At 43.2% G+C, this 25,951-nt stretch overlaps 1 protein-coding gene across 1 annotated transcript in view; it reads right to left on the reverse strand.

Moving 5' to 3' along the window:
• The window catches only part of HERC2 (E3 ubiquitin-protein ligase HERC2), an 80,262-nt gene that overhangs the window by 12,782 nt on the left and 41,529 nt on the right, over positions 1-25,951 (reverse strand). Inside the window, exons 52-76 of the mRNA XM_089732773.1 lie at positions 25,682-25,906; positions 24,813-24,932; positions 24,313-24,414; positions 24,072-24,227; positions 23,240-23,401; positions 22,500-22,730; positions 22,297-22,420; positions 22,069-22,187; positions 21,315-21,470; positions 20,514-20,736; positions 18,814-18,953; positions 17,843-17,995; positions 17,138-17,257; positions 16,440-16,575; positions 15,683-15,835; positions 7,318-7,485; positions 7,135-7,232; positions 6,739-6,895; positions 5,361-5,548; positions 4,552-4,838; positions 3,169-3,389; positions 2,537-2,631; positions 1,945-2,051; positions 1,680-1,857; positions 787-910 (exon numbers count right to left, since the gene is read on the reverse strand). Coding sequence (XP_089588899.1) covers positions 787-910; positions 1,680-1,857; positions 1,945-2,051; positions 2,537-2,631; positions 3,169-3,389; positions 4,552-4,838; positions 5,361-5,548; positions 6,739-6,895; positions 7,135-7,232; positions 7,318-7,485; positions 15,683-15,835; positions 16,440-16,575; positions 17,138-17,257; positions 17,843-17,995; positions 18,814-18,953; positions 20,514-20,736; positions 21,315-21,470; positions 22,069-22,187; positions 22,297-22,420; positions 22,500-22,730; positions 23,240-23,401; positions 24,072-24,227; positions 24,313-24,414; positions 24,813-24,932; positions 25,682-25,906 — 3,943 coding nt within the window. The remainder of the gene's footprint in view (positions 1-786; positions 911-1,679; positions 1,858-1,944; positions 2,052-2,536; positions 2,632-3,168; positions 3,390-4,551; positions 4,839-5,360; positions 5,549-6,738; positions 6,896-7,134; positions 7,233-7,317; positions 7,486-15,682; positions 15,836-16,439; positions 16,576-17,137; positions 17,258-17,842; positions 17,996-18,813; positions 18,954-20,513; positions 20,737-21,314; positions 21,471-22,068; positions 22,188-22,296; positions 22,421-22,499; positions 22,731-23,239; positions 23,402-24,071; positions 24,228-24,312; positions 24,415-24,812; positions 24,933-25,681; positions 25,907-25,951) is intronic.

The raw sequence follows: 25,951 nt of genomic DNA on the forward strand, positions 1-25,951 counted from the left end.
CGGTCGTTAATTAGACAAGTTTTTTACGGATTTCATTACACTATACACTCGCTTTATCGCGAAAGTCATTCGTAAAAACGTATTATGTACATTTTTATATCTGATGAAGATCTGATGAGAATTTGGACCCCAACGTGAAAGCGTCGATCGGAATGAGTATACCGGGAATCTTATATCCGGTATCAGTCGAACCATAGAAGTTCTCTTAACTCTCTCACTGCGAGCGTCGGCTATAGACGGCGTTAACGCGATACTGCTTAACCATCAGCTTTTTAGGCATTTAGCATTAGGCATAATCGAACATAATTTTAATATTTATCAAGTACCTCAAATTTTATTTGTATTTATAGCGATTGCAAAATATCTAAATAGGCAGTTCAGTGGTGTCACTCCGACGGATCACACTTTTTTTTCTTCACATAAGCAATGTGGGTGGACCAGCTCACGGGCCACCTGGTATTAAGCGGTTACCGGAGCCCATAGACATCTATAACGTAAACGCCGCCACCTACCTTGAGATATAAGTTCTAAGGTCTCAGTATAGTTACAACGACTGCGCCACCCTTCAAACCGAAACGCGTTACTGCTTCGCGGCAGAAATAAGCAGGGTGGTGGTACCTACTCTAGCGGACTCACAAGAGGTCCTAGAAAGGGTTAAGAGATGAAATTTCAGACAAGACTATGATATAACCTGTTACAGTTATCAGACAGTCCACCAATAGCAAACGATGAGCTAGCTTATATTCATACAGTTGTTAGATAAAGTTCAATAGTGTAAGCACAGACCTAATTTTCCATAGTCGCCGTCGCCCCAAGACCACACGTTGTCATCGTCGGTGATACAAAGGGTTTGCGCGTCACCGGATCCGCATGCGACATCTATTACGCGTTGGGTTGCCAGCGCTTCAACCTACAATATCAATACTAATTGAATCGATTCAAACTCTTTCAACAAATCTTCTGGTCTTACAATTAATACCGTTTGCGTGTTCAGCTCAATTTACAATCAACTAGTCAAGATTAATCCTAATAATATGTAATTTCGTACATTGACATAGAACCAACATAAAATAGAAGGCGCGAGTCATTTTATTAAATTAGTGTTCGTCGAAATATACAACAAAAAGTGAAATTATTTAATTTATTATATCATGGAATCAAATGCACTGAATTATACATATATTGTAAAGATAATTTCGTAATTTTTTATTATATTATGACAAAATTGTATGACATCATCCGTGCTTATACAAATGTTTTAAAAAATAACTTGTATACAATGAAGATATATTGTAAAAAAAGTTTGGCATTTTTTTTTCTGTCGATTTGTTCTAGTTTGTCGCGAACTATTCTGATGTATTTATATTTATTATTGGACATAAAAATGATTCATATTTTTACAATAATCTGCAACTAATAAGCAGTATATGAGATAGAAACTGATGTTCCTAATTCGAGTACTTTTTTCTTTAAATAATATTAAATAATAATAATACTAAATAAATAAATTAAATAAATATTTACTAACGACCACGCCACGTTAACTGGTCCCATGCTAAGTTCGTAAAGATCTTGTGTTACCAGATCACGGAAATAAATGTAAGATTTTTATTAACATAACATTGCAAATTAGTTACGGGTGTAGCCGCGCGTCATGTGTATTTTATGGAAAACCTTACCAATTTAGGCACGAGTTGATCTTCAGAATCTCCATGTCCGAGTCGTCCATACCTCCCTTTGCCCCAGGTGTAGATGCGTCCTCGAGCAGTCAGGCACGCCGAGTGAGCGCCTCCGCACGCAATGGCTACCACTTCTAGTCCGGACAGAGCCGTTATTAGCTTAGGACGATCGTAGCTCCTGTTATAACAAGTAGAAAAACCTCCAAATTAATCCAAACAATTAGGTTACAAAGGAATTAATCATTTTATGGTGAATTTAGCGTACACTCTGTTTCCATGACCGAGCTTTCCGTCTTCACCTTCGCCCCAACTATAAACTTCTCCTTCGGCAGAGAGGGCTAAACAATGTTTTCCACCGGAATTGCATGCGACCTATAAAGGGATAGAATAATTGATTACTAAATTAACAGTGATTAGTAACCTCATGTGAGTTCGCGCGGGTAGGTACCACCGCCCTGCCTATTTCTACCGTGAAGAAGTAATGCGTTTCGGTTTGAAGGGTGGGGCAGCCAATTATACTTAAGATCTTAGAACTTATATCTCAAGGTGGGTGGCGCATTTACGTTGTAGATATCCATGGACTCCAGTAACCACTTAACACCAGGTGGGCTGTGAGCTCGTCCACCCACCTAAGCAATAATAAAAAAATATCTTTTATCAGTATGACGAAAAGAACCGTATAAAACGGATAACTAGACCAAGATTTTTGTCTACAAGCTCTTACCTCCAAACAATGTTACAAAGCTGAAGCCAGCGTTGTTAGAAATAAAAACTAACTTTTTTGGATATGATTAAAGATTCCAAGTTTAGAAAATTTGTTGGCGCAACCAAAAATAGAGCAGAGTAAGAAAAGATACCTTAGTGATGAACACATGTTGTATCGATGCCAACAGCGATGGTTGCGAGACCGAATCTATTCCACCAATGCCCAATCTTCCTCCCGCTCCATAACCTAATAAAAGTACCGTTGTTTTCAAGCACGAATTGTACGTAGTTTTTTATTTTTATTATGGCGGGCCAAGAAATTTGACATAGCTATTGTCATAGTCATTAATTGACATTTGTAAATACACAACGGCCTGGTTTAAAATATCGTTAACGTATTTTATTTGGACTCAAAAATTTTCATTACACTATTTTTACCAAATTGATTAAAGGCAATATTTTTTAATACGTAGGTATACATTTTGCTGATACGTAATTGATATTTTAGAAACCTCTTAACTTTTAGAAACACAATAGATAAAACGAAATGAAAAGAAAGATAATTTATATTTTCAATCGTGTGAATGACGTCATTTAGTTTAGTTCAATTATGTGTGTTTAGGATGAATCGAATATTAAGCATAATTAATTACTATTATAAATTATCATAAAATGAAGCTCAGCATTTGAAATAATAATTGGGTTCCAATTTTAAATATATTTCGATTTAACCCAACAAAAATCCAAATGTTAAAATTATTAAATGCTGACGATAAATAGGTACCTGTTGCATAGACTTTCCCATCTGGGGTGACCGCGAAGAGTGTCTGTTCACCGCCCACTAGTTGCACGGGGTTCAGAGCCGCGAGGGCGTGGCAGGGAGTAGGCGTTCGCACTTTAGCCCCTTCAACTCCACCTAATTGCCCGCGATGATTGTGTCCCCAGCCGTACACGGCACAGCCACGAGAACTACTGCCCCACCAACCAGTCCAGTCCTCTGGACGTCTAAAAGTATCAGAAACAGAATCTTTATTTTTAATTGGCGTAGACAAAAAAATAACGGAACAGTTAAAATATCAATTAATAGAGGGGTATGTAGAGTTCATAAACATCGTGGCATAACAGTCGCTGTTTACCTTGAGATATAATGCTGAAGAGACTATCATGTAACATATCAAATAAACATAGTCCTCTAATTGAATAAAAATTTTCCTTTACTGCGGCAGAACAAATTATTTAAAAAAAAAACAAAATGTGTGCAATTCACACGTGGTAGAAGTGAAACCTTCCAAAATTAAAATACTAGGTAAAATAAAGGATTAGCGATGATACAAAACTTTAGCGTAGACCGTCAATATACAGGTACCGTCCCGTTCGAGAAGCAAGACAAAGTGACAGATGTCAAATCGCGACGGCACCGTCAAATCGCGACCCGTGTTGCCGGGTTAAAAATTCAAAACTAACGGATTGGTTTCAAACAAATACAATTATCCTAAACGTCTTAAGTATATGTAAAATTTTGTCATTAGTAAATAATTGTAAGGTAGCGCCCTCTGTGAATTGATATTTTAATTTCACGTATAATCCTAAATTAAAATTCACTACAAGAGCTTTCATACACACGTTAGTATTAAAAAATCTCACAGATGGCGCTGTATTAAATAGTATGTATATTTGTCTCTCATTCTTTGCTGGCTTCATCCTACACATTTTTGTATTTGTGTCTCTTACCTGTCGTTTTTTCCGTTGCATCCGGTTTGAAATCACAACGATTCTAAAGAAGTTTTCACTTCAATAATACTAGCTTAATAATGAAATCTATCAAACGGCAGGAGACTACTCTCACACTAACCTCTTATTTAAATCAACCCACTAAGTTTTCTTTCAATATCTACCTATATAAATAATTTCAGTTGTCGTTCCTAACCATTCATTTTTAATGGTGATTACCTTTGTTACAGTTATTTCTGTCATAGTACACGTTCGACCCACGATATGCTTTTCATACAGATAGCTTGTTTTTTTTTTATTGCCCTTGTAGGCAGACGAGCATACGGCCCACCTGATGGTGAGTGTTTACCGTCACCCATGGACCTCAGCAATGTCAGGGGCAGAGCCAAGCCGCTGCCTAACTAGCTAGCTATCACGAGTATTCCATAGAACTCACTTATTGACCCAGTGCAGCAACTGTTCGTCATGCTGCTTTGTGAACTTCGTGTTGTCCTCCCAGGCGTAGGGCGCCTCGCTGGTAGACTCCTCGCTGTAGACGCCGAGGTCGGCGAGTCGTTTCCTGACGTCGCCCAAGAACGGCAACGGCATCTGTCTACGGCGGATGAGCGCGTCCGCCGTGCGTATGCACAGACAGTACCGCTTGAACCACGCCCAGCGGGACGAGTCCGGCCCGTTGCACACACGCGAGTCGATACGTAGGCCGCAAGCTAACCACGCTAATTCCTGTAGAAATATTCTTATACATCTATGTTGCGCTTTAAATAAATATTTATACAGTTTTTAAAATGTTGTTATTAATGAACTCGTAATGTTTTAATGCCAAAATATTAAAATTACGACTTTTCAAAGTAATTGTAAAATCGACGTACTCTTTGGGCGTCAGCATGGAACATGACAATGGAAAACCTTCTAAAAAATATAAACAGAATTATGGTATTATATTTTTTAAGTATTCAGTTGACTGATGGTATACTGTTGGTAGGACCTCTTGTGAGTCCGCGCGGGTAGATACCACCGCCCTGCCTATTTCTGCCGTGAAGCAGTAATAAGCGTTTCGGTTTGAAGGGTGGGGCAGCCGTTGTAACTATACTGAGATCTTAGAACTTATATCTCAATGTGAGTGGCGCATTTATGTTATAGATGTCTATGGGCTCCAGTAACCACTCGTCCACCCATCTAAGCAATAAAAAAAAAAACAATAATGAAACAGCAATGTTTTTACCTCTGTAATAACCACAATCTAACCTTCATATAATGAGTGTGCATGAGATGCGAGCCGGTCCTAAGAGCCGGCTCTTCGTTTTCGTACTGCGCTTGGAGCAGCTGCGGCAGGTGCGCCAGCGCGGGCGGGATGCCGGTGGTCGGCTCTCCGTCGCCGGAGCCGCACACGACGCCGCGCAGCCGACGCACGCACCACACGCGCGCCCGCCACGCTGTCGGCAGACACAAACCGGTTTCTATTCGAGAACTATCTGATACTATTTCTAATCTATATTCTATATCTATATATAAAAAAATGAATTGCTGTTCGTTAGTCTCGCTAAAACTCGAGAACGGCTGGACCGATTTGACTAATTTTGATCTTGAATTATTAGTGGAAGTCCAGAGAAGGTTTAAAAGGTAGATATATATGAAAATGCTCGAAATTAAATAAAAATAACAATTTTGTTTCCCTTTGATGTGTCTGTCGGACGGATTCCTTTTGTTTGTTTTAAGTTTATTTTATACAAAAGTCTTTTATTTATCGATTGAGGCACTACGAAGTCTGCCGGGTCAGCTAGTAATATATAAAACTACAGTGGTTTTTACGGATGTTCCGTTATAACTACTGAACCATGCATCCGATTGACTTGAAACTTGGTATCCATGTAGAAAATACATGTACTTAATGGATAGGCTAATATTTATATGAGTGTTGGACTCCCTACACCAGTTGCGGAGGCGTTTATGATGAGAATCTTTGTGGGGGTGAGAAATAATAATGTTAATTTGAAATGGCCAGCGAAGCGGGCGGTTACAGCTAGTATGATATAATCTTTTGAATGATTTAACTTTAGTCTATATAATTTAATGTTTATGGATAAATGTCAATGTTTGTCTTTTATACCTTCTGTTACGACTGTTCTTTTGTGTAATTTTTTGTTCACTCTCTACTGATATGTGATTTTGATGGTGGACACATGTTTGGTTATTGTTTTAGCTATTTTTTTAAATATTATAAGTTTATTTCGTACTGTTGGTTTTCCAAATAAATAAATAAACTCCTAGTGCACACTACGCTACCTATCCTGCATTGTCATCACATTCTAATCTTAGCGTCTCGCACTCTCGCCGGCACCACCTTTCCAACTTAGTCTTAATCCAACAACCAAACCTGAAGGTTGGCTCATCCAGGTATCCTAGTTTTAATTTAATAATATCCTTTTTTTAAAGACTCAGACCCAAACCCTCATAACAGTTCCTAAACCATTGATATAATTGTGGTGCAGTTGTTGTTTGCAATATAAAACTATTAATATAGAATTAACGCACGATAAATGACGCGTAACAATTTTTTTCATACAATTACTTGTAGACATAGCGGAGCGTGTTATTTAAAAATGAAAATAAAATTTAAACTCACATAATGTTGGCATTTGAGCACAGATTGCTAATGCCTGAGCCAGCCGCGGTGCGAGCTGGTGGTCATTAGATATGGCCGTCAGCAATGGCCCATCCAACAATCTCCACGCAAGTTCAACTGAGGGACAAGACAAAACATAGCGGTCTGATCCGCTTTCCTGTAAACAAACATAATAATATATATATTTAAATATTAGCAAAAATTCAAAGTAAACATTAAATCGGATGTCATCATTTATTGACTATACCTCTGACATTACCAATGTCAAAGAACAACGATAACTACTTACGATCAGGCGGGATGTTAGATTGTCTGCCTTCGAATGTAATAAAGCGTGTGTTTTATTTAAAATTTTACTATATAATTAAACGTTAGTATGACACTTTAAACACTGACCGCTATAGCGTGTGTTTGTAATATGGGATGAGCGGTAAATCTCCAACCCCATCCGTTTACCGAGCCGTCGCTTGTGAATCTCCAGCGAAGTTCATCACCTTAAACACAATATACGAATATAATGACCCACAAATAAAAAGGCGGTATTTATGTTCGTGTGCGTGTGAGTGTGTATTAAGTTACCATTAACAATAATTTCCTGCGCCCAATCAGACGGTTCCCGGCCCGAGCGTGTGGCGAGCACCCGGCCAGTGCTGTCTGATATCGTCAGAGGATCGTTTCTCCTCTCCGTCGAACATCCCTGCTCAAAGACCACGCGCAACGACGATGCTCCCGGAATTTTGACAACACCTAAGAATAAAATTGTTTTATTGAAGTGAAACTTCTTTAGGCGCATGAGGGTAAAATTTTTACAGATGTAACGTCACGCAGGTATGCAACGGAAGTATCGAAAAAGAAAGAGAGAGAGCGATCGAGAGCGATCGAGACCGATTGAGAGAGAGTAAGACAGGGCGAACGTAGTATGAAGCAACTAGCCATGGAGTGAGAGTAGGGAGCAAGCAAGTAAGAAAGATCGAGAGAAAAAGTGAGACAGCGAACGTCGTATCACGCACAGTGCCATGGAGCGAGAGGTGGGAGAGAGCTATAGTGAGAAAGATTGAACGAGAGAGAGAATAAGGGATATCGAGAAATAATACACGCTATATTGGTATGTGTATTCGTTTACTAATTAATTATTTTTAATACAGCGCTATCTATGAGATTTTTTAATACTAACGTGTGTATGAAACCTCTTGTAGTGAATTTTAATTTAGGATATACGTGAAGTTAAAATATCAATTCACAGAGGGCGCTACCTCATACTATAAAAGGTCATTTACAATTACATATTTGCTGCCCGGGACACCAGGCTAAGTGGCCCCTTGCTGTGTTGTGCTGTGCAGTCAGTGTGTGCCCAAAGTGCGAGTGTTCTATCTAGCGGTGTTGTTTCGGCGCGGAGACGTTCCGAGCAACGTAACGCAGGACCCGGGAACAGGTGAGTTGTTCGACACTTTCTTTCCTAACATTGGTTAATTGCGGGTAGTTGTCGATCAGCCTGGAAAAGCTGCGTACTCATTTTATTTTAAGAATAAAAACCGAGTTACGTTAGCGCCTTCGAGTCTGGCCATCTGTGTCCGTTCCCAGTCCTCCCCTACCCTTCGGGGTTAGGAGGGGCTGTTACTAAACCCGCGTAAGCCGATTTACGGTGGTGGACCACGGCAACGTCGGGAACCCCGTATACAGTTTGTTTTTAGATATAGTAGTAGTTCATAGTAGTTTTCTTTATTCTTGCTCTATTGTCTTTAAATTGTTATTATTCTATTACTAATTATTTAAACTAATTTTGAGATATTAATTATAATTCCTATTTTGTAATCACCCACTAGCGCCACTGTGGCAGATCTATTTACTATAATTAAGTTTTTTCAAATATACCCTCCATAGTTTTAATATTTTAAATTCATGTAAATATAAATTTAATTTTTACGTTTCCAATATTGGCGAACCGACCGACCTTTGTAAGTGGTCATTTTAATTTTTCTTTTTAATTAATTAATTAGTACGAAACACGCTGTAGGTTTTCCCGTCGTTGCCGACTTACAGTAGTTTGTTTTTCTTGTAGATTGTAGATTAAATTAAATTTATGTGGCTGCTGGAATTCTATCCCCACCTTACTACAAGCTGGGGTGGAATCCTGCAGGTCCATAGATATACATAATTGCTAATAGTCTCTTTTTTTTTTTTATTATTATTATTTTTTTATTATTTTTTTTTTATTTTTATTTTCACCAAATTATTATAGTTTATTATTTATTAGGTTAAATATTTTACAACATTTAGATGCACATAAATAGGAACTCGAGTCTTCAATAGTAAGTACATTGTTAATTTTGTAGATTTTTATTACCTTATGTTAATTTTCCTACGCACACTACAAGTGGCCGGCTGCGGCGGATGCCTGCAGGGTGGACCGTTGCAGATTATTTAGTGTATGTTCATTTCTTGTTTTCTCTATTAGTTTAATCCAATTCATTATTATTTTATAAGTCTTTTCAAGTAGTTTAAATTATGGCATTATTGACCAGTTAATTAGTTTAGTTCAGTTAATTATAAGCACCTATTGTTAGTTAAAGCCAACAAATACATCGGTCGGTTAGCGGAAGTATATAGTTATATAGTAACTATTACGGATGTACCGACAGTCGTGGGGACCCGTTAAAATAATCGGCTAAAACATGTCTGGGGGGACATCACCCCCCATTATCAGCACCCCCGGCCCGTCCCGTAAGGGACGCCAAGTTATGTCGAGTCTAAGATTCAGACCAGCACCAGCAACCCGTACAGTCTCGATGGGACTCGGGACGGACAGCCGGCCCGGGCCTCCGGTCGCGGCCCAGAGGACTCCGAGGATCGAACCGGAGGAAGATGTCCTTCCCCCGTTGACCGATCCCCCTGGGCCCTCTCGGCCGCGGAAGAAGGCCAGGTCCGAGTCTGACCGAGGCTCATCGAGCGAAAAGGACAAGCGTCCTAGAATAGGCCCCTCATCTAGATCGGAGGGAGAGGAAAGTGCGACCACATCCTCTGCACACTCCTCAACCGAATCGGTCACTCCTTCCTCGTCTAGGTCTTCGTCCCCCTCTGGGAGTCCAATCCCAACTCAACCAATTCCGAAGCCTAGGGCTCCCGCCAGGACAGGGACAGCCCCAAGGCAAGTAAGATCCCCTCCTCGCTCTCCTTCCCCAACGCTATCTCCAATCCCGGTAGACTCAACCCGAGGTGCCCCCGCCCTAAGCGGCACGGCGGGCAACCTGGATTCGACCAGGTACATGGACCTCGAGTCTACCAGACCTCAACAAGCCACTAAGCCCAACCCCACTCCCTCCACCTCCTATGCTGCCATGGCAGCTAGGCCAGGTATCCCTACCGCCCAGAGGACTTCCCAATCCTCACGAGTCCCTCCCCCGAGGCCGAAGGGTCGCGCCCAGGAGGAACTGCGCCGACACCCGCCAATTATGGTGGAGGCCCTCCCAAATTGGTCCCGCCACATGGCGGCCATTAGGGAGCGCCTAGGCCGCGCCCCCTCGGTGCGACCCTTCGGCGCCGGTTTTAGATTTCTGCCTACGTCGGCTGAGGAGTATAGGGCGGTCCAGGCCTACCTGTCGGAGGCCTCTGCCAGGGACGGTACCATTAAATGGTACTGTTACGCCCTGGCGGAGGAGATGCCTTCGAAGGTGGCGGTCCGGGGCCTCCCTGCCGACACCGACGAGGCAGAAATAGTCAATGCCCTGAAGGAGCTGGGATTCCCGGCTCGATACGCCAGGTGCATTAGGTCCCGGAGAGGGCGTCCGGGCTGCGTTTTTCACGTAGCCCTGGACCACCTCTCGAAGGACGACCTCGCCCGCTTGTACGCAGTCAACGAACTGCTGTACCTGCCGGGGGTGACGGTCGAAGGATGGCGTCCAATCCGAGGGCCTGCGCAGTGTCATCGCTGCCAGGCCTTCGGACACGCCTCCTACAACTGTCATCGCGCGGTCCGTTGCGTAAGGTGTGCCGGGGAGCACATCGTAGCGGACTGCCCGAGGCCGAGGGACGGCCCGTTCTCCTGTGCCAACTGCGGGAAGGACCACGCCGCCGTCGACAGACGGTGTGCGGTCTTCCGCAAACGGGCCAGGATGATGGGAGCAACCGTCCCCCCTCCTGCACCACAGGCACCTCGAGCCGGGAGTGCAGCTCTTCCGGCTTCAATACCTGTAGCAAAGGGGAAGGGGAAGGGGAAAGGGAAAACTTCCCAGCCCCCTCCCCCATCCCACTCTGCTCCGTCTGCTGTGGTGGTGGAGGCACTGCCATCGGCGCCTACGCTGATGGCACAGGCCAACCCACCACTGCGGATAAATAAACCCAAACCCACTCCTGCTCCCCGTGGTCGTACATCTGCTGGTATATCAGTGCCTAAACCACTCCCGACTAGCGGCCCTACGTCCACTAAAAGGGAGAAGAACAAGAGGAAAAAGGCCAAAAGGAAAACAAGAAAAAGGGAAGAAAGAGAGAGACTAAGGGGTACATCTGAACCCACAGTGCCAGAACCCCAACAAACCAACACAGAAACCATGGAGGTCTCCGAGGCCCCCCTTACTGCCCAACAACCGACATCAAGCCAACCACTGCCTACAGCCCATCCGGCCGAAGGCAAGCACGACTTGAACAACCAGCCCCCCCTCCCCCCCCGCCCTCAGCGCGAGCGCCGCAGCGGTCGACAGGCCTCCCAGCCTGCCGGCTTTGCTGCATGGCTGCTCGCACTGTGGGAGAAATTGTCCGAGGTGATCTCCGGAGTAATCCGTGAGATCGCCTCGGGAGCCAGTCCCTTCGGGGCGCTCCTGTCGGGGTTCTACCGAATGATTGCGCAGTTCAATGGCTAGCCAGGAGCTGCGTATCATTTATTGGAACCCCGACGGGATAAAGTCCCGAAAGAACGACCTGCTTGTTCTCGCCCGGGAGTATAACCCAGAGGTTGTGCTCCTGGGCGAGACCAAGCTACGTCCTCAGGATGCGTTCAGGATTCCAAGCTACTTCATGTACCGACGTGACGAGCTTACCCCTGCCGGGCGGCCGTTCAGGGGCACTGCGGCCCTCGTCAGGCGGGACGTGGTGCACGATCAGTTGGATTTGCTGTCCTTCACATCGACAAGGTCAGTCGGTGTGAGGGTACACACCTCGGGGGGAGATATGCGGATTTATGCCGCGTATAGACCCCCGGGGCCTGAATTTCACCCTGAGGACATAAGACGGGTCCTGAATCACGACAGCCGCCCAGCTCTGCTGGTCGGGGACCTCAACGCGAAGCACGTCGCGTGGGGCTCCCGACTTAACTCAGCAGTGGGCAGGCGGCTGTTAGAAGATGCCGATAGGGGCGACTACTCCGTGGTCGGCCCCGACGAACCCACACACATCCCGACCGCCGCGCGCTATCAGCCCGATGTGCTGGATGTGTGTGTGCACAAGGGGCTACGGTGCCCCGTAACGATCGAGGCACTGTACGACCTGGGTACCCCACATCTCCCTATCCTGGTGACACTGGGAATGGGGCTCACCCGGGTTGCGACCTCGCCCCTACGACCGAAGGTCGACTGGGAGCTCTTTAAGAGACGACTAGTCGACCTTCCCGTGATTCAGGACCCCAACACCCCTGATGGGGTCGACGATGCGGCAACCCGCCTTGTTGACTCCATCAGGGGAGCGATCGACCAGGCGACGACTCTTGTGCCCAGCGGCGGGCCCAGAGGTATACTCCCGGCCCATCTGAAGGCGATTATTCGCCGGAAGAGGGGCTTGAGGAGGCTCTGGGCGACAACTCGTTGTCCCAGGATAAAGCGCGAGCTTAATGAACTGGAAGCGGAGCTGGCGACAAAGATTAGCACCTTCCGGGGCTATGCCTGGCAGGAGAGGATCGAGGAGGCCCGCGAGGACCCCTCCTCAGTATCCCTTCACCGGCTTTGTCGCCAGCTCTCAAATCGGCCTGCCCCGACTTGTCCACTCGTGGACGAGAGGGGCAACCGATGCTTCTCGGCTCAGGCCCGCGCCGATATCCTGGCCGAAATGCTGGAGCGGCAGTTCGCTCCTAGTGACTCTGCACCCTCAGAGGCCGCATTCCACCAATCGGTGGAAGAGAGCGTAGCAAGCCTACTCTCATCCCCGGTGCCACCGTTGGGAGATGGTGATTTCATCACTCCCAGCGAATTGCGCCTCATCATCAAGCGGATGAAGAGGCGCAAGGCGCCGGGCGAGGACGGTATTCCCTCCCTCGCTTTTTTCCACTTCCCTGAAACGGTCGTGTCATATATGACACGGCTGTTCAACTCCATTCTGTCCACAGGACACTTCCCGGGAATTTGGAAATTGGGCAAGGTTATCGCCTTGCCCAAACCCGGCAAGGACAGGAGAAATCCCTCCAGTTGCCGTCCGATCACGCTGCTGTCGCACGTGGGCAAGTTGTTCGAGCGGCTGCTGCTGAGAAGGATGTCGCCGCACATCCTTCTCAGACCCGAGCAATTCGGGTTTCGTAGCGGTCACTCGACAACGCTGCAATTGGTCCGCGTCATGCATCACTTGGCGGATCGGACCAACGCGCGCCAGTACACGGCCGCAGTCTTTCTCGACATCGAGAAGGCCTTCGACCGTGTCTGGCATGCGGGACTGATCCACAAGCTGTTGCAGAACACGGACCTCCAGCACGCCTACGTGCGACTGCTGGGGTCTTACCTGGAGGGAAGATCCTTCCTTGTCGCGGTCGAGGGCGCCAAGTCGTCGGTGCGCCCAGTCACGGCCGGAGTTCCGCAGGGGAGCGTCCTGGCACCATTCCTCTACGCTCTCTACACCAACGACATTCCCACGCTCGAGGGCAACCTCGAAGCGTGGGAAGCCGACGTGAAGTTGGCGCTGTTTGCCGACGACAGCGCCTACTTCGCGTCATCCAACTTCCCCTCTGCGGCCATTTCGAGGATGCAGAGGTTATTGGACTTACTGCCCCAGTGGCTGGACCGATGGAGGGTCGTGGTCAACGTGGGGAAGACCGCGGCTATTCTCTTCGGTCCGGTCCGCACAAGAGTCGTCCCGGGACAGCTCAGTCTCCGTGGCGCTAATGTCGAGTTTAGATCCAGCGTCCGGTACTTGGGGGTCGATATCGACCGGAGTTTGAGGATGACCGCCCACGCCAATAAGGCGTTGGCGGCCGCTCGCTACGCGAGATTCCTCCTCCGGCCGGTGTTGGCCTCCAGGTTGCCGGTCAGGACTAAGCTCGGCATTTACAAGACGTATGTCCGTTCCCGTATCACGTACGCAGCTGCGGCCTGGTATCACCTCATCCCACAAGTCACGCGGGTGAAGTTACAGGCCCAGCAGAATCTGGCTCTTCGCACGATAGTCGGAGCAGGGCGTTACGTCAGTAATGCCGTAATCGCCCGGGATCTGGATGTGGAGTCGCTCGAGGAGTTCATCCGGAGGCTAGCTCGTAATCTTTACGAGCGGGCTGACGGTGGACCCCACGAGCATCTCCACAACTTAGCTCCCTTGCACGCTAGACCACCTGATGGTCTGGCGCTACCAAGGGAGCTACTGGAACCCCCGGCTATGGTAAGATAGTCGGCTTAATCGGAGTGATATGGGAGTGCTCATAATGAGTGCCCCCATGGGACTGAGTTGTCCACACTCGTCACTTCCCCCCACATTGTTGGGGTGCCCCCCTATGGGGACCCATTTTCCACCCCCGAGGGTGGACCACTCCCCCGTTTGGGGAGTGTTTTAAGTCGGCCCCTCCCCGTGACGGACTTCCCCTTCTGGGGAGCCCGGAGCGGGTGAGCGCCAAACTAGTGCCGCGGCTCCCCCTCTGATTTGTAGAGGCGGGGCCGCGGCATGGGGCCGGTGGCGGGCCCCTCGTAGCCGCTGACTGTTGTCCCCGTGTAAATAGTAGTGTAGTTTAGTTTGTAGTTAGCTTGTAGTTAGTTAGTAAGGGGAAAAAAAAAAAAAAAAAAAAAAAAAAATTGAGGACAACACGACGCCGGAGGATCCTGCTGCCGGGCGTCATCCCTGGAGCCATTCAAGCCCATCGTATTATGTATAAGTATATATGTTTTGTCGATGTAGTGCAGCCGTGCACGCTGCGAACAGCGTACCTTCCCCAAGTCCTCCCCGCATCTACTTCACCCCTGCCCTATGATGGCAGGGAGTTTCAGCCCGGGTAGTGGGGTTTGCCCCGAGGCCCGTTCCGTGCCCCCGAAAGGGGGTACGACGACCCTTCTTCTTCTTCATATTTGCTAATGACAAAATTTTACTAACTAGAGGTCCCGCAGTAGTCGAAATTCGACTATAATTAATTGGAATTGTAAGTTTGTACACTATTATGATTGTATTTTATACTTCTATAATCACAAATTTCGCCAAGATTACACTATAAAAAATATCAACAACAATATTTAACTATTCTCAATTTAACAACAGACGTCAAGAACAAAAGTTTGACAATAATTAATATGCATGCGTGTGTGCGTCAAATACATGGTATGTAGTGTGTGTAATGTTTTCTTTATTGATTTAATGTATCTTTTATGCATTATTTAAAAAAAATATTAGCATTGTGCACTTCTTCTCTATATTCTCTATGAGTGTGGAAAATTTCATACTCCTTCGTCCGCGCTATTTTCTTAAAAAGGGATACAAAGTTTTTGCTTCACGTATTAATATATAGATAATATAATATACTTAGACATTTAGGATAATTGTATTTTAATTTTTGAAGGTTTCACTTCTAACAGGTGTGAATTGCACACATGTTTTTTTTTTTTTAATTAAGCTCTGATGGGGAAAATTTAGCCTGTCAAAAAAAAAAACTTCTTCAGCTATATCAATTGAGTAAGCTTCAGTGAAATTCAATAAAAAAACAACAAACAGTTGACACTAATACCCAATAAAACGCATCTTTGATTATAAAGATAAATGCCGTGTAGATAAACTATACCCGAAATATCCGTATCGTCGGCGTAAGGGTGCGGACTGTCCACTGTTACAGGTTGCGGGGGGGCACGCCCTCCCCCCGCAGCGGCCTCTTCTAGTTCGCAAACGCACACCTCCACCACCATATCCGCTACGGCAGGCTTACTGGCGCATAGAGCTGTTGAATCAGAAAAAAACATCATTTAAAAATGTACAGAAATAAGACGCATTGAGTGATGATCTGTGCACGGTGGCTGGCAGGAACTGGATGAGAGAAGCCGAGGATCGTGCTCAGTGGCGAACCATTGGTGAGGCCTATGTCCAGCAGTGGACTGCTATAGGCTGATAATGATGATGATGATGATGATGATGATGAAGATGCATGGATATCGTCACTGTAAACAAGCCTAGGACACGTCTGTTGCTTTTTGTTTCGAGAACATGTCACAAGGAATTACGCAATCGAAGAATATTACTGGTAGATAGGGTGTTTTATGAATCCGTACGGGAGGTAACACCACCCCGCCTATTTCTACCATAGGGCGGTAATGAGTTTTAGAAGGGCGAGGCAGCCGTTGTACAGTAAAACAGACTTTTAGAACTCATTCTCAACTCTCTTTTGTTGATGTCGCCAAACGAAATATTTATTTGATTTTCAAGCAATAAATATATAGTTATATATAAAACACACGAGATTTTTTCTTATTTTTTCAATATTACACGCACTATTAAACTTAGCCTTATCTGAACAACGCTATCACATTTAAATATATGGTACATACACATGAGAACATCCTTAATAATTTTGACTGCATTATTAGCATCGGGTATTCGACCCGCCGCTGCCAGTTTCAACAAATCCACGAGGGCTCTCGCATCGGATTCACCAAGCTGCGACGTGAAGTCATCTAACTCCATCTACAACAAAGATTCTTATATCTAACAGACTTTTTGGCGGGAACGCGAGGAGTGAAGTTGTTTGATTTGATTTATTTTGTCTATTTAGTGTTTCTTCAGGTTTAAATGTGTAATAACGGTGGTTCATTAACTGTTTAATATCTGTGAAAGTGCACAAATGTAGGAAAATGAAACAAAGCCGCTAGATGTAACTTCTCGGGATCATCCAAAAAGTCCACTGAAAAAATCTCAGTAAATGACCACCCTTTTACTAAGATTATATTTCATCCCATATCATTTCATTTCATTTAATTTCATCCCAGTTGATTAATGTCTCAAGTTAATCATCTTCATTTCATTTCACTCCATATTATCATTTTTCATAAAAATAAGAATATGAATTAAAATAAGACATGACTTAAAGGACACAGTGACCAGGGCATAAAATCCCTTAAAAAAAAATTATATCTAACAGCAAAATTAGCAACACTCAGTAGGGAAGCAGCATGAAATATTTAAGAAACATCCAGAAGGAAAAAAATTGTATAGTTTTTTTTTAGTTGTTGATATTTGAGTTTGTTACCTTTGGAGCTTCGGATTGTTGCACAGTCATGGTGGCGGCTGCGACGGATACAGCACTCGAAGACATTACGGCCGAGTGTCGAGAAGACATAGAACCACTGAGAGGGCTGCTCGCACCGCTCTGCAAAACAAAATAGTACAATACTAATCTTCTTTATTGTTTATGAGGTGGTTTTCTTAAATTGTTTTCGAAGACAGACACGGTCTACCTAATCATGAACGTTAAACCGATGAGCACCGATAGTTGAATCTCTGCCTGTCCGTTACTTTCTTGAGCACTTGCTTGAAGATTGGACATGTCCTCTCATTCCAGAGGCGGATAGTACGTAACAACAAAGATCTACTGAGAAATTGCTAAACAACCTTTTCGTAACACTACGTTAAGAAATACAAAAATCACATAAAAAAAATATTAATTGTTAATTTATTATTCTTAATAAAGAGGGGATTAGCAATAGGGGGGTACGTTTCTCATAGCACGTTTATAAACTTTTTTTTAATACTCTGAATCTGTTCAGGGCAGGTCAGCCCCACCTGATGGTCAGGGGTTACCGTCGCCAACAGACTTCAGCAATGTTAGGGGTAGAGCCAAGCTACTGCCTACATTTCTCCTGGTTCGCTCTCCTCATAAAGTCCACAAAGTTGATTTCGATTAGTCTAAGATCCTTTGACCACGTATATAGTGTTATTAAATTGTAATAATTACCGGCAACGTAGCTCTGTCAGCTGGAGCTTCTCCGCCTCCAGTGCGTGCATCTCCATCGGCATCTTCGTCTTCAGTGTCTATAGCCGCCGACACAGGAGCGGCAGTCGAAGTCGCTTCGTGTGCCCGCAATGCTTCTACCAGGAGATTGCGTGCCTAGATATCCGAAGATTAATAAATTTACTTATTTACTAATCAGTAAACGCTTGTCGGAAGTACAACGCTTTATTTATTAATTACGCAGACGGATGAATAAGTTCACAGCCCATTTGTTATTGAGTGGTTACCGAAGACCGTAGACAATGTGAATGCCATCGCCCACATTGAGTCTAGAGACATTGAGTCTATGGCTTTATTTTTTAGTTAATACGCAAATTACAATTCCTTTAAGCCACGGTGACTTCAATTATTTACTACTGAGATCGTCTGAGGTTAATCGTTTACCGTATCCCATAGAACTCCCGGAACGGAAATGTCCCTCACTTTTTGAGACATGGTTCTGAAGTTTATAAATTTTAATAGGTACTCTTAACAGCCGTCTGGTGTGGTGGTAAGTGACATGGTTACTGCACAAGGGGGTCGCGGGTTCGAATCCCGCCAAGGGAAGATATTTGTATGATAAATATAAAATGTCTTTTCTAGGGTTATTTTATTTAGGGTTAGGGTATTTAAATATATGTATATATGTATAATAAAACTCTTACATTTATTTCCGTTCTCTGGTACCTGTAACACAAGTTCTTTACGAACTTAGCACGGGACCAGTTAACGTGGCGTGATTGTTAGTAAATATTTATTATTATTTATTTACTCTATTTTATCTCTTTGTATTCGTTATACAGCCTAGTGATATTGTAAGTGATAACGTGTAGCCGTGTTATAACAACATATTTACTAACGATTTTTTTATAAACAAGTAAGAATGAAATTATCACTTTCGATAAACATTGTTCGCGTATACACTGGAAACTCACTTGACAAATGTGCAGGGATAGTAAAATCAAAGACAACGCGTGTTGAACAGCCACCGGTGGTTCTAGAGCGAGTGCGGCTGCCGCCAAAGATGCACGAGGCCCTTGCGGTTCTTCAACTGTGGATTCCTCTGCATATAAACCTATTCAGAAATAAACCTTTAATGTACACTGAGATTGAATTTTCTGCAATCGATTAATGTGGTCTTAATGCGATAGGTTGCGAATTGGGTAAGAATTTTTTTTTTATTGCTTAGATGGGTGGACGAGCTCACAGCCCACCTGATGTTAAGTGGCTACTGGAGCCCATGGACATCTACGACGTAAATGCGCCACCCACCTTGAGATAAAGTTCTAAGATCTCAGTATAGTTACAACGGCTGCCCCACCCTTCAAACCGAAACGCATTACTGCTTCACGGCAGAAATAAGCAGGGCGGTGGTACCTACCCGCGCGGACTCACAACAGGTCCTACCACCAGTAATTACGCAAATTATAATTTTTGCGGGTTTCACTTTTATTACACGATGTTATTCCTTCACCGTGAAAGTCAATCGTGAACATTTGTTGAGTACGTAATTCATTAGAAAAATTGATACCCGCCTGGGATTCGAACACACGTGCATCGCTCAACACGAATGCACCGGACGTCTTATCTCTCAGGCCACGACGACTTTCAAAAAGTGTTGCTTATGCATTTCGTTCCAAATACATGCGGACGGATGTAGCTATAATAGCTATGGTAGCTCACGGGCTCAACCTGAGAGAATTCGCTAACATTAACCCTTGCAAGAGTTAGTGTTTCGCAGAATCTACCACCGGATTTTCAGAGAATCATAATGCTCGGTACGGAAAGTTATCTGTTGAAGTTTACAATAAGCTACAGCCATATCTTTTATAATTAAGGATAATATGAATTTTGATTTCCTACATACTGCAAACTCCCATTCACTTAGGTCATCGGAGAACTTAATGCTGAAGTTTCCGGCTCACGGGACGTCATTCTATAACCATTCCTTTACGGTTGAAGCAGTCCGTTTATGGAATGCACTACCCATAAGCATCAAACAATCGACCTCGCCGGAAATTTTCAAATTCAGATTAAAATCGCACTACCTTGCACAATAATATGGCTCTTACAATATAACTGTACCAGTTGCTACTTATTTTGTATTCAATTGCATATTTTTAGTATTTATTTGTATTGAATCGTATGTAAGTTATATTGTATTTATTTTTCACATGTGTATTTATGTATATATTTTTATGTAAGTTTATTATGATATAGCATCGTCCAGTCCACTTATTCCTCTCCCTGTAAGGTTGCCTGGAAGAGATCACTTTCAGCGATAAGGCCGCCAATTTATGTCACGGACTATTTTGTTTTATTTGCTCACTCTGTACATATGGTGTTAAATAAAGTGTTATTATTATTATTATTATTATTATTATAATTATTATTATAATATAGCGCCAATGAAAATTATAGCTTCAGAGTATGCTACGTAGTGTCAATAATTGAACAGACCCTTTAAGTTTTTCCTTAACGTTTTTATATCCCAAAGTTCCAGCAAACATGTGCTCATAGTCGGGGCTCGAAGCACACTTTCGAACGCGCAACGCAGGCCGTATAATATAACATTATACTGTGACATATACTCCCTTACACGTCTAAACCGTAATGAAGTCTATTAGCTGTTTACCGAGACTCTGCACGCCGAGCGGGTCCTTGAGCGTGGGGAAGGGGAGGGGCGCGACGTGCGGCGCGTGCGCGTCCGGCGGCCGCAGCGACCACGCCGCCGAGTGCGACGAGCCCGCCGCCGCGCGCTGCACGCCCTCCACGCCCGCCACGGCCGCCGGCCGACGGTTCACGTACGTCGTGCCGTTACCCTGCTGGCCGTGATCGTTGTCGCCCCACGCCCACACCTGAAAACATACAGAAAACAAATCTTTTACGTTTTATTTTTATTTAGTAGATGGGTGGACGAGCTCACAGTCCACCTGGTGTTAAGTGGTTACTGGAGCCCATAGACATCTACAACGTAAATGCGCCACCCACCTTGAGATATAAGTTCTAAGGTCTCAGTTTTTACAGTACAACGGCTGCCCCACCCTTTAAACCGAAATACGTTACTGCTTCCAAACACAAACAGGCACTGTTGTACTGCAAAACTGACACTCAGAAACCATGTCTCGAGATGGTATTCAAATAATACGATATATAATTTAGGACAAATTTACTGGTGGTAGGACGTCTCGTGAATCTGCACAGGTGGGTACCACTAGCATGCCTATTTCTACCGTGAAGCAGCAATGAGTTTTGATTTGAAGGGTGGGGCAGCCTTTGTACTGTAAAAGCTGAGACCTTACAACTCATGCCTCAAAGTAGATGGCGGCATTTACGTTATAGATGTCTATAAGGTCCAGTAATCACTTAAAATGAGGTGGGTCGAGAGCTCCTCCACCCACCTAAGCAATAAAAAACAATAAATAAAAAAACATACCTGATGATCGCTAGTTACAGCCAGACAGTGTAAGGCTCCCACAGCGACGTGAACGACTCTCCGGCCGCGCAACGCTTCGACGAGTGTCGGGCGACGCACGTGAGCGTCGCAGCCATGACCGAGCCGAAAATAATCTCCTTTGCCCCACGTCCACACCTATCACAAAATCATTTGTTCCATTACATGTTCATGTGATATGAGAATTTATATTTTATTTTAATAAGTCCTTGATTTGTTAATAATTTTAATATATCGACGGTTGAAAGGCAAACGTGACTAAGCGACAATGCGTGAACTTTACAGTAGACTAATTTAAATTTGAAATACCTGAAATTTTTTTATTTTAACGAATCTAGCTGTAGGATTAAAATTATTTTAATAGACCTAGAATAATATAATAATATATTTTTTGCGCATCGAATATGGTTATTGCCTATCATTTATGTACAAAGCAGTTATTGTCGCTTAGTCACGTTTGCCTTTCAAGTGTCGATATAAACTTAACAAAGACACAATAAAAAATTGTATACATGAAAGATACCATAACATTTTAAAATACTTCACAGAAACGTATCGATGATAACCATATACTATTTCTTTCCACAAAAATGAGAGTAAATTGATTCCAGCTATTCGTAGTGAAATTTTAAATAAGATTAAATTAAATAACATACAATTTTATCATGAGAGTAATATTGCACAGTTTGACTTCGCTCGAAGAAGTCTTTAATTATTAATTTGACTGTGGAATCACCTCGCCGTCTCTTGTCAGAGCCAAACTGAATTGAGCACCGCATTCGACTTGAACAACTCCAAGGGAATTCAATCTTTCTATGTTCATTGGTACTGCACAGCCGTCAGACCCACCTCGACCTAATGTATTAGAAAATATAATAAATTTCCAAGCACATTCAACTAGCCTATTATTGTATTATGATCGTCATTCGTTTTTGATATTTTTTTGTTTATAATAAATATTTACCTAATTTTCCAAAATCACCATCGCCCCACGAGAAGACTTTCCCGCAAGCCGTCAATGCCAACGTTTGCGCATCCCGCGATCCACAAGCTACTTGTATCACCCTAAAATTAGCTAAGGCTTCCACCTAAAACACACAAACCGTTTACCGAATAGCTATTGAAATTTTCAATCAAATTTCAATGTAGAAATAAATAATTCCTCACCATCTTAGGTACCAACTGGGTAATATTATCACGATGTCCCAGCCTCCCGTACTCTCCGAGGCCCCAGGTGTAGAGATGTCCTCGGGCCGTGACGCAGGCGCTGTGAGCAGATCCACACGCGACGCTCACCACGCGCTCTCCGGACAACGCGTCTATGAGACGCGGCACTTCTAATGTCAACCGGTTCCCGTGACCTAGTTTACCGTCTTCGCCTTCGCCCCACGAGTAAACCTAGAAAATTGCAACAAATTAGGTAAATAGTATTAGAATTTAATTCAACGAGTTAAAATCTATATATTAATGCGTGAAGCAAAAACTTTGTACCCCTATTTACGAAAATTGCGCGGACGGAGTAGTATGAAATTTCTCACACTTATAGAGAATATAGAGGAGTGCAGAATGTTACTTTTTTTTTTTATTACGCACAAAAAATACATTAAATCAATAAACAAAAACATTACACACACTACCGGCTATTTGACATACACACGCATGCATACTATTTGTTTATTGTCAAACTTTTCTTATTGCTTATAGGCTGTGGTCAAATTGAGAATAGATTAATATTGTTTGTATTTAACATTGTTTGCCTATAGTGTAGCCTTAGCGAAATCTATGATTATAGAAGTATAGTCTTTTACAACAGAACCATGATAATGTCCAAATTTATAATTTAAATTAATTATGGTCGAATTTCGACTATTAGACGACCACTAGTAAACATTATATTTCGTAGTTACCTTTCCGTCGGCAGTCAGAGCTAAGGCGTGTTTCCCTCCAGAATGTACGGCTACTTTCCGCACGAGCACATGCGATAAGTACGGGTTAGCCCGCGGCGTCGACACGTTGTTGCTGTGCCCTAGGCCTAAGCGCCCGTTCGTGCCTTCACCGCACGCGTAGAGCTACAAATGAAATTAATTAAAATATAATCGATAAGAGTATAATTCTTTTCTTTTTTGACATGACATTTGTTAGAAATTCATATTAATATTTCAACAATTATTACTGTTTTACTAAATTTGAATTTCAAAGTATACTTTCATTAGGTATTCTTTTTATTTTTATTATTGTATTCCATCTTCGAGCCGATGATTTGCCAATGTTATGTACGCCATTATGTCACATGCATCAGGCCATAAATTAAATAGTTTAAGTTATTTTCAGTGTGAAATGTTTGTGATATGGCAGTACTTTTTTAAATAAATAAATCTTATACCTTTAAACGAGCAATTCTTGTATATGAATATATATATAATCTGAATCTCGGAAACGGCTCCAACGATTTTCATAAAATTTAGTATACAGGGGATTTCGGGGGGCGATAAATCGATCTAGCTACGATTTATTTTCAGAAAATGTTGTTTTATTCGTGTTTTCAATAATCAACTCTTCCCGACATCTATTGGCGAATAATAATACTACTTTTCTTAATTGAGGGCAACTAACCGCTTTAAAGACACAAGATGGCGTTATCAAAAAAAAAACCGAGCGCAGCTCGGTCATCATCTAGTAAATAATAATGAATTGAAGATGAACAAGAAGAAGTGCATGTAATTTGATAGAGGAACCGACCTTTCCATCATGAGATACAATGAAGAGCGTTTTAGATCCTCCCGCAATGTGCACGGGACGTAAAGCGCTTAGCACAGGTGAGAAAACAGGCACTTTTACTTTGGAACCTTTCACGCCTCCCAGTTGATCTTTATCATTCAATCCCCAAACGTACACCTGAAATTTTTTATTTAATTTAGAGATAATTTAATAAGATTCAATCGCATTTAAGTTAAAATAACTATTAAAATTAAACATTTACCTTAGGACAATCGTTTGGCAAAATTGGAGGATTATTATCTACGGAGATTGCACTTGATGGACAATCCTTTTCCATCCAATCTTCAGCTACAAAATTCATATTCTGGAATGAATATTTACTGTTAGATACTATTTGGTCACAAATTTATATATTTCGATTTCGAAGATTCGTGTTAATTTTTATAAATCTTTTAAATAAATGAAATGTCTTATTATTCCACGAGACAGGCAGTGCCTAGTGTGGAGAGTTTTTAGCAAACTGTTATGTGTAAATGTTTTCAAGATTAATAAATAAATTATATATAAATAAATTATATTATATATATATTAAATAAACGACTTATTTTGTAAAAGTAATATGCAGAAAAGAACCGATTGTGATAGGAACTACGTATGTCATAATAATAAAATAAAAATATATTCCGATCAATAGAGTTTACAGAGTTTTTCTGCGTTTGATGTAGCGTTTTTTGGTGTTTAGTAAAAAAGTTTTCGTTTTACCTGCAATATTTCTGTGTATAGTGGGTTCGGTCTGAAGCCGGTTATGTACAGTCCGTGCACACGGCAATCTGCGTTAATATTTCTGTTCTGCTTAATACCGATCTCAATACATGGATAGTACTACAAAAAAAAAAAAAACTGTGATCAGTATTTCATTACAAATATTTGAGCGTAACGTTTTTTCTTTAATATATTCTATGGTTTTAATGAAATGTTCCGCAACCACACTGAGTTATTCGCTATTCGTTATTCGGGTTATTCACGCGCATACAGCGAAGTGTGGAGAGTATATTCGTCAATATTCGCTTTATTCGTCCGCATAACACATAAGCACGAATAGCAAATACGCGTATCCGTCGACTTGTCCGTTTTTTGGCACACTTCACAGGACACGAATAAGCTTGAATAAAGCGAATATGCGGCAATATGCGCATCGACTGCCCACACTTCAGTGAGTCATTCGCTCGCTTGCGGCGGTCGTGTATCGACGTGTCTTATGACTTTTAATTATCCACCAGCGTTTTCTTTTCGATCTTTTAGTATCTTTGTACTTGTACAACAAGTACTGATAAAAAATAATAAATTGCGGCAATTCTCAACACGTCCATCGCTCCACGCACACATATCTGCCTTATTTGGCATAATTCAGCGTACCATTGTTGTTTGCGCGCATAACAAATATTTTGGCGAATACGGTTCCGGCATGACACATTTCACACATAGGCAGCGGCTTGGCTCTGCCCCTGGCATTGCTGAAGTCCATGGGCGACGGTAGCCACTTACCATCAGGTGAGCCGTATGCTCGTCTGCCTACAAGGGCAATAAAAAAAAACATGCTGGTCAGATTTTTGTTCTATTTAATCAATCACCTGTTTGCAGTCAGCTACAAGCTGTATCTGCGCCAGATGCGCTGACGGTCTGTCCCTGGGCGGCGAGGGCGCGCACACCAGGGCTGCCACGGGCGCCAGTGCGCTGTCGTCGAAGCTGTTCCCCGCCCGCACGGCCAGCGCCGCGGGACCGTGTACGCCGCCGCCCACCCCTAGGCCGAGTCGACGGACGCGCACGCCGCAGCGCATCTCTATACGAATCCAGTGCTGCGCCGAATGAATTGTATATATTCAAATATTATCTGATATTTT

This window comes from Bombyx mandarina, chromosome 15 (genome assembly GCF_030267445.1).
Source record: "Bombyx mandarina strain Sakado chromosome 15, ASM3026744v2".
In the NCBI taxonomy this organism is placed as follows: Eukaryota; Metazoa; Arthropoda; class Insecta; order Lepidoptera; family Bombycidae; genus Bombyx; species Bombyx mandarina.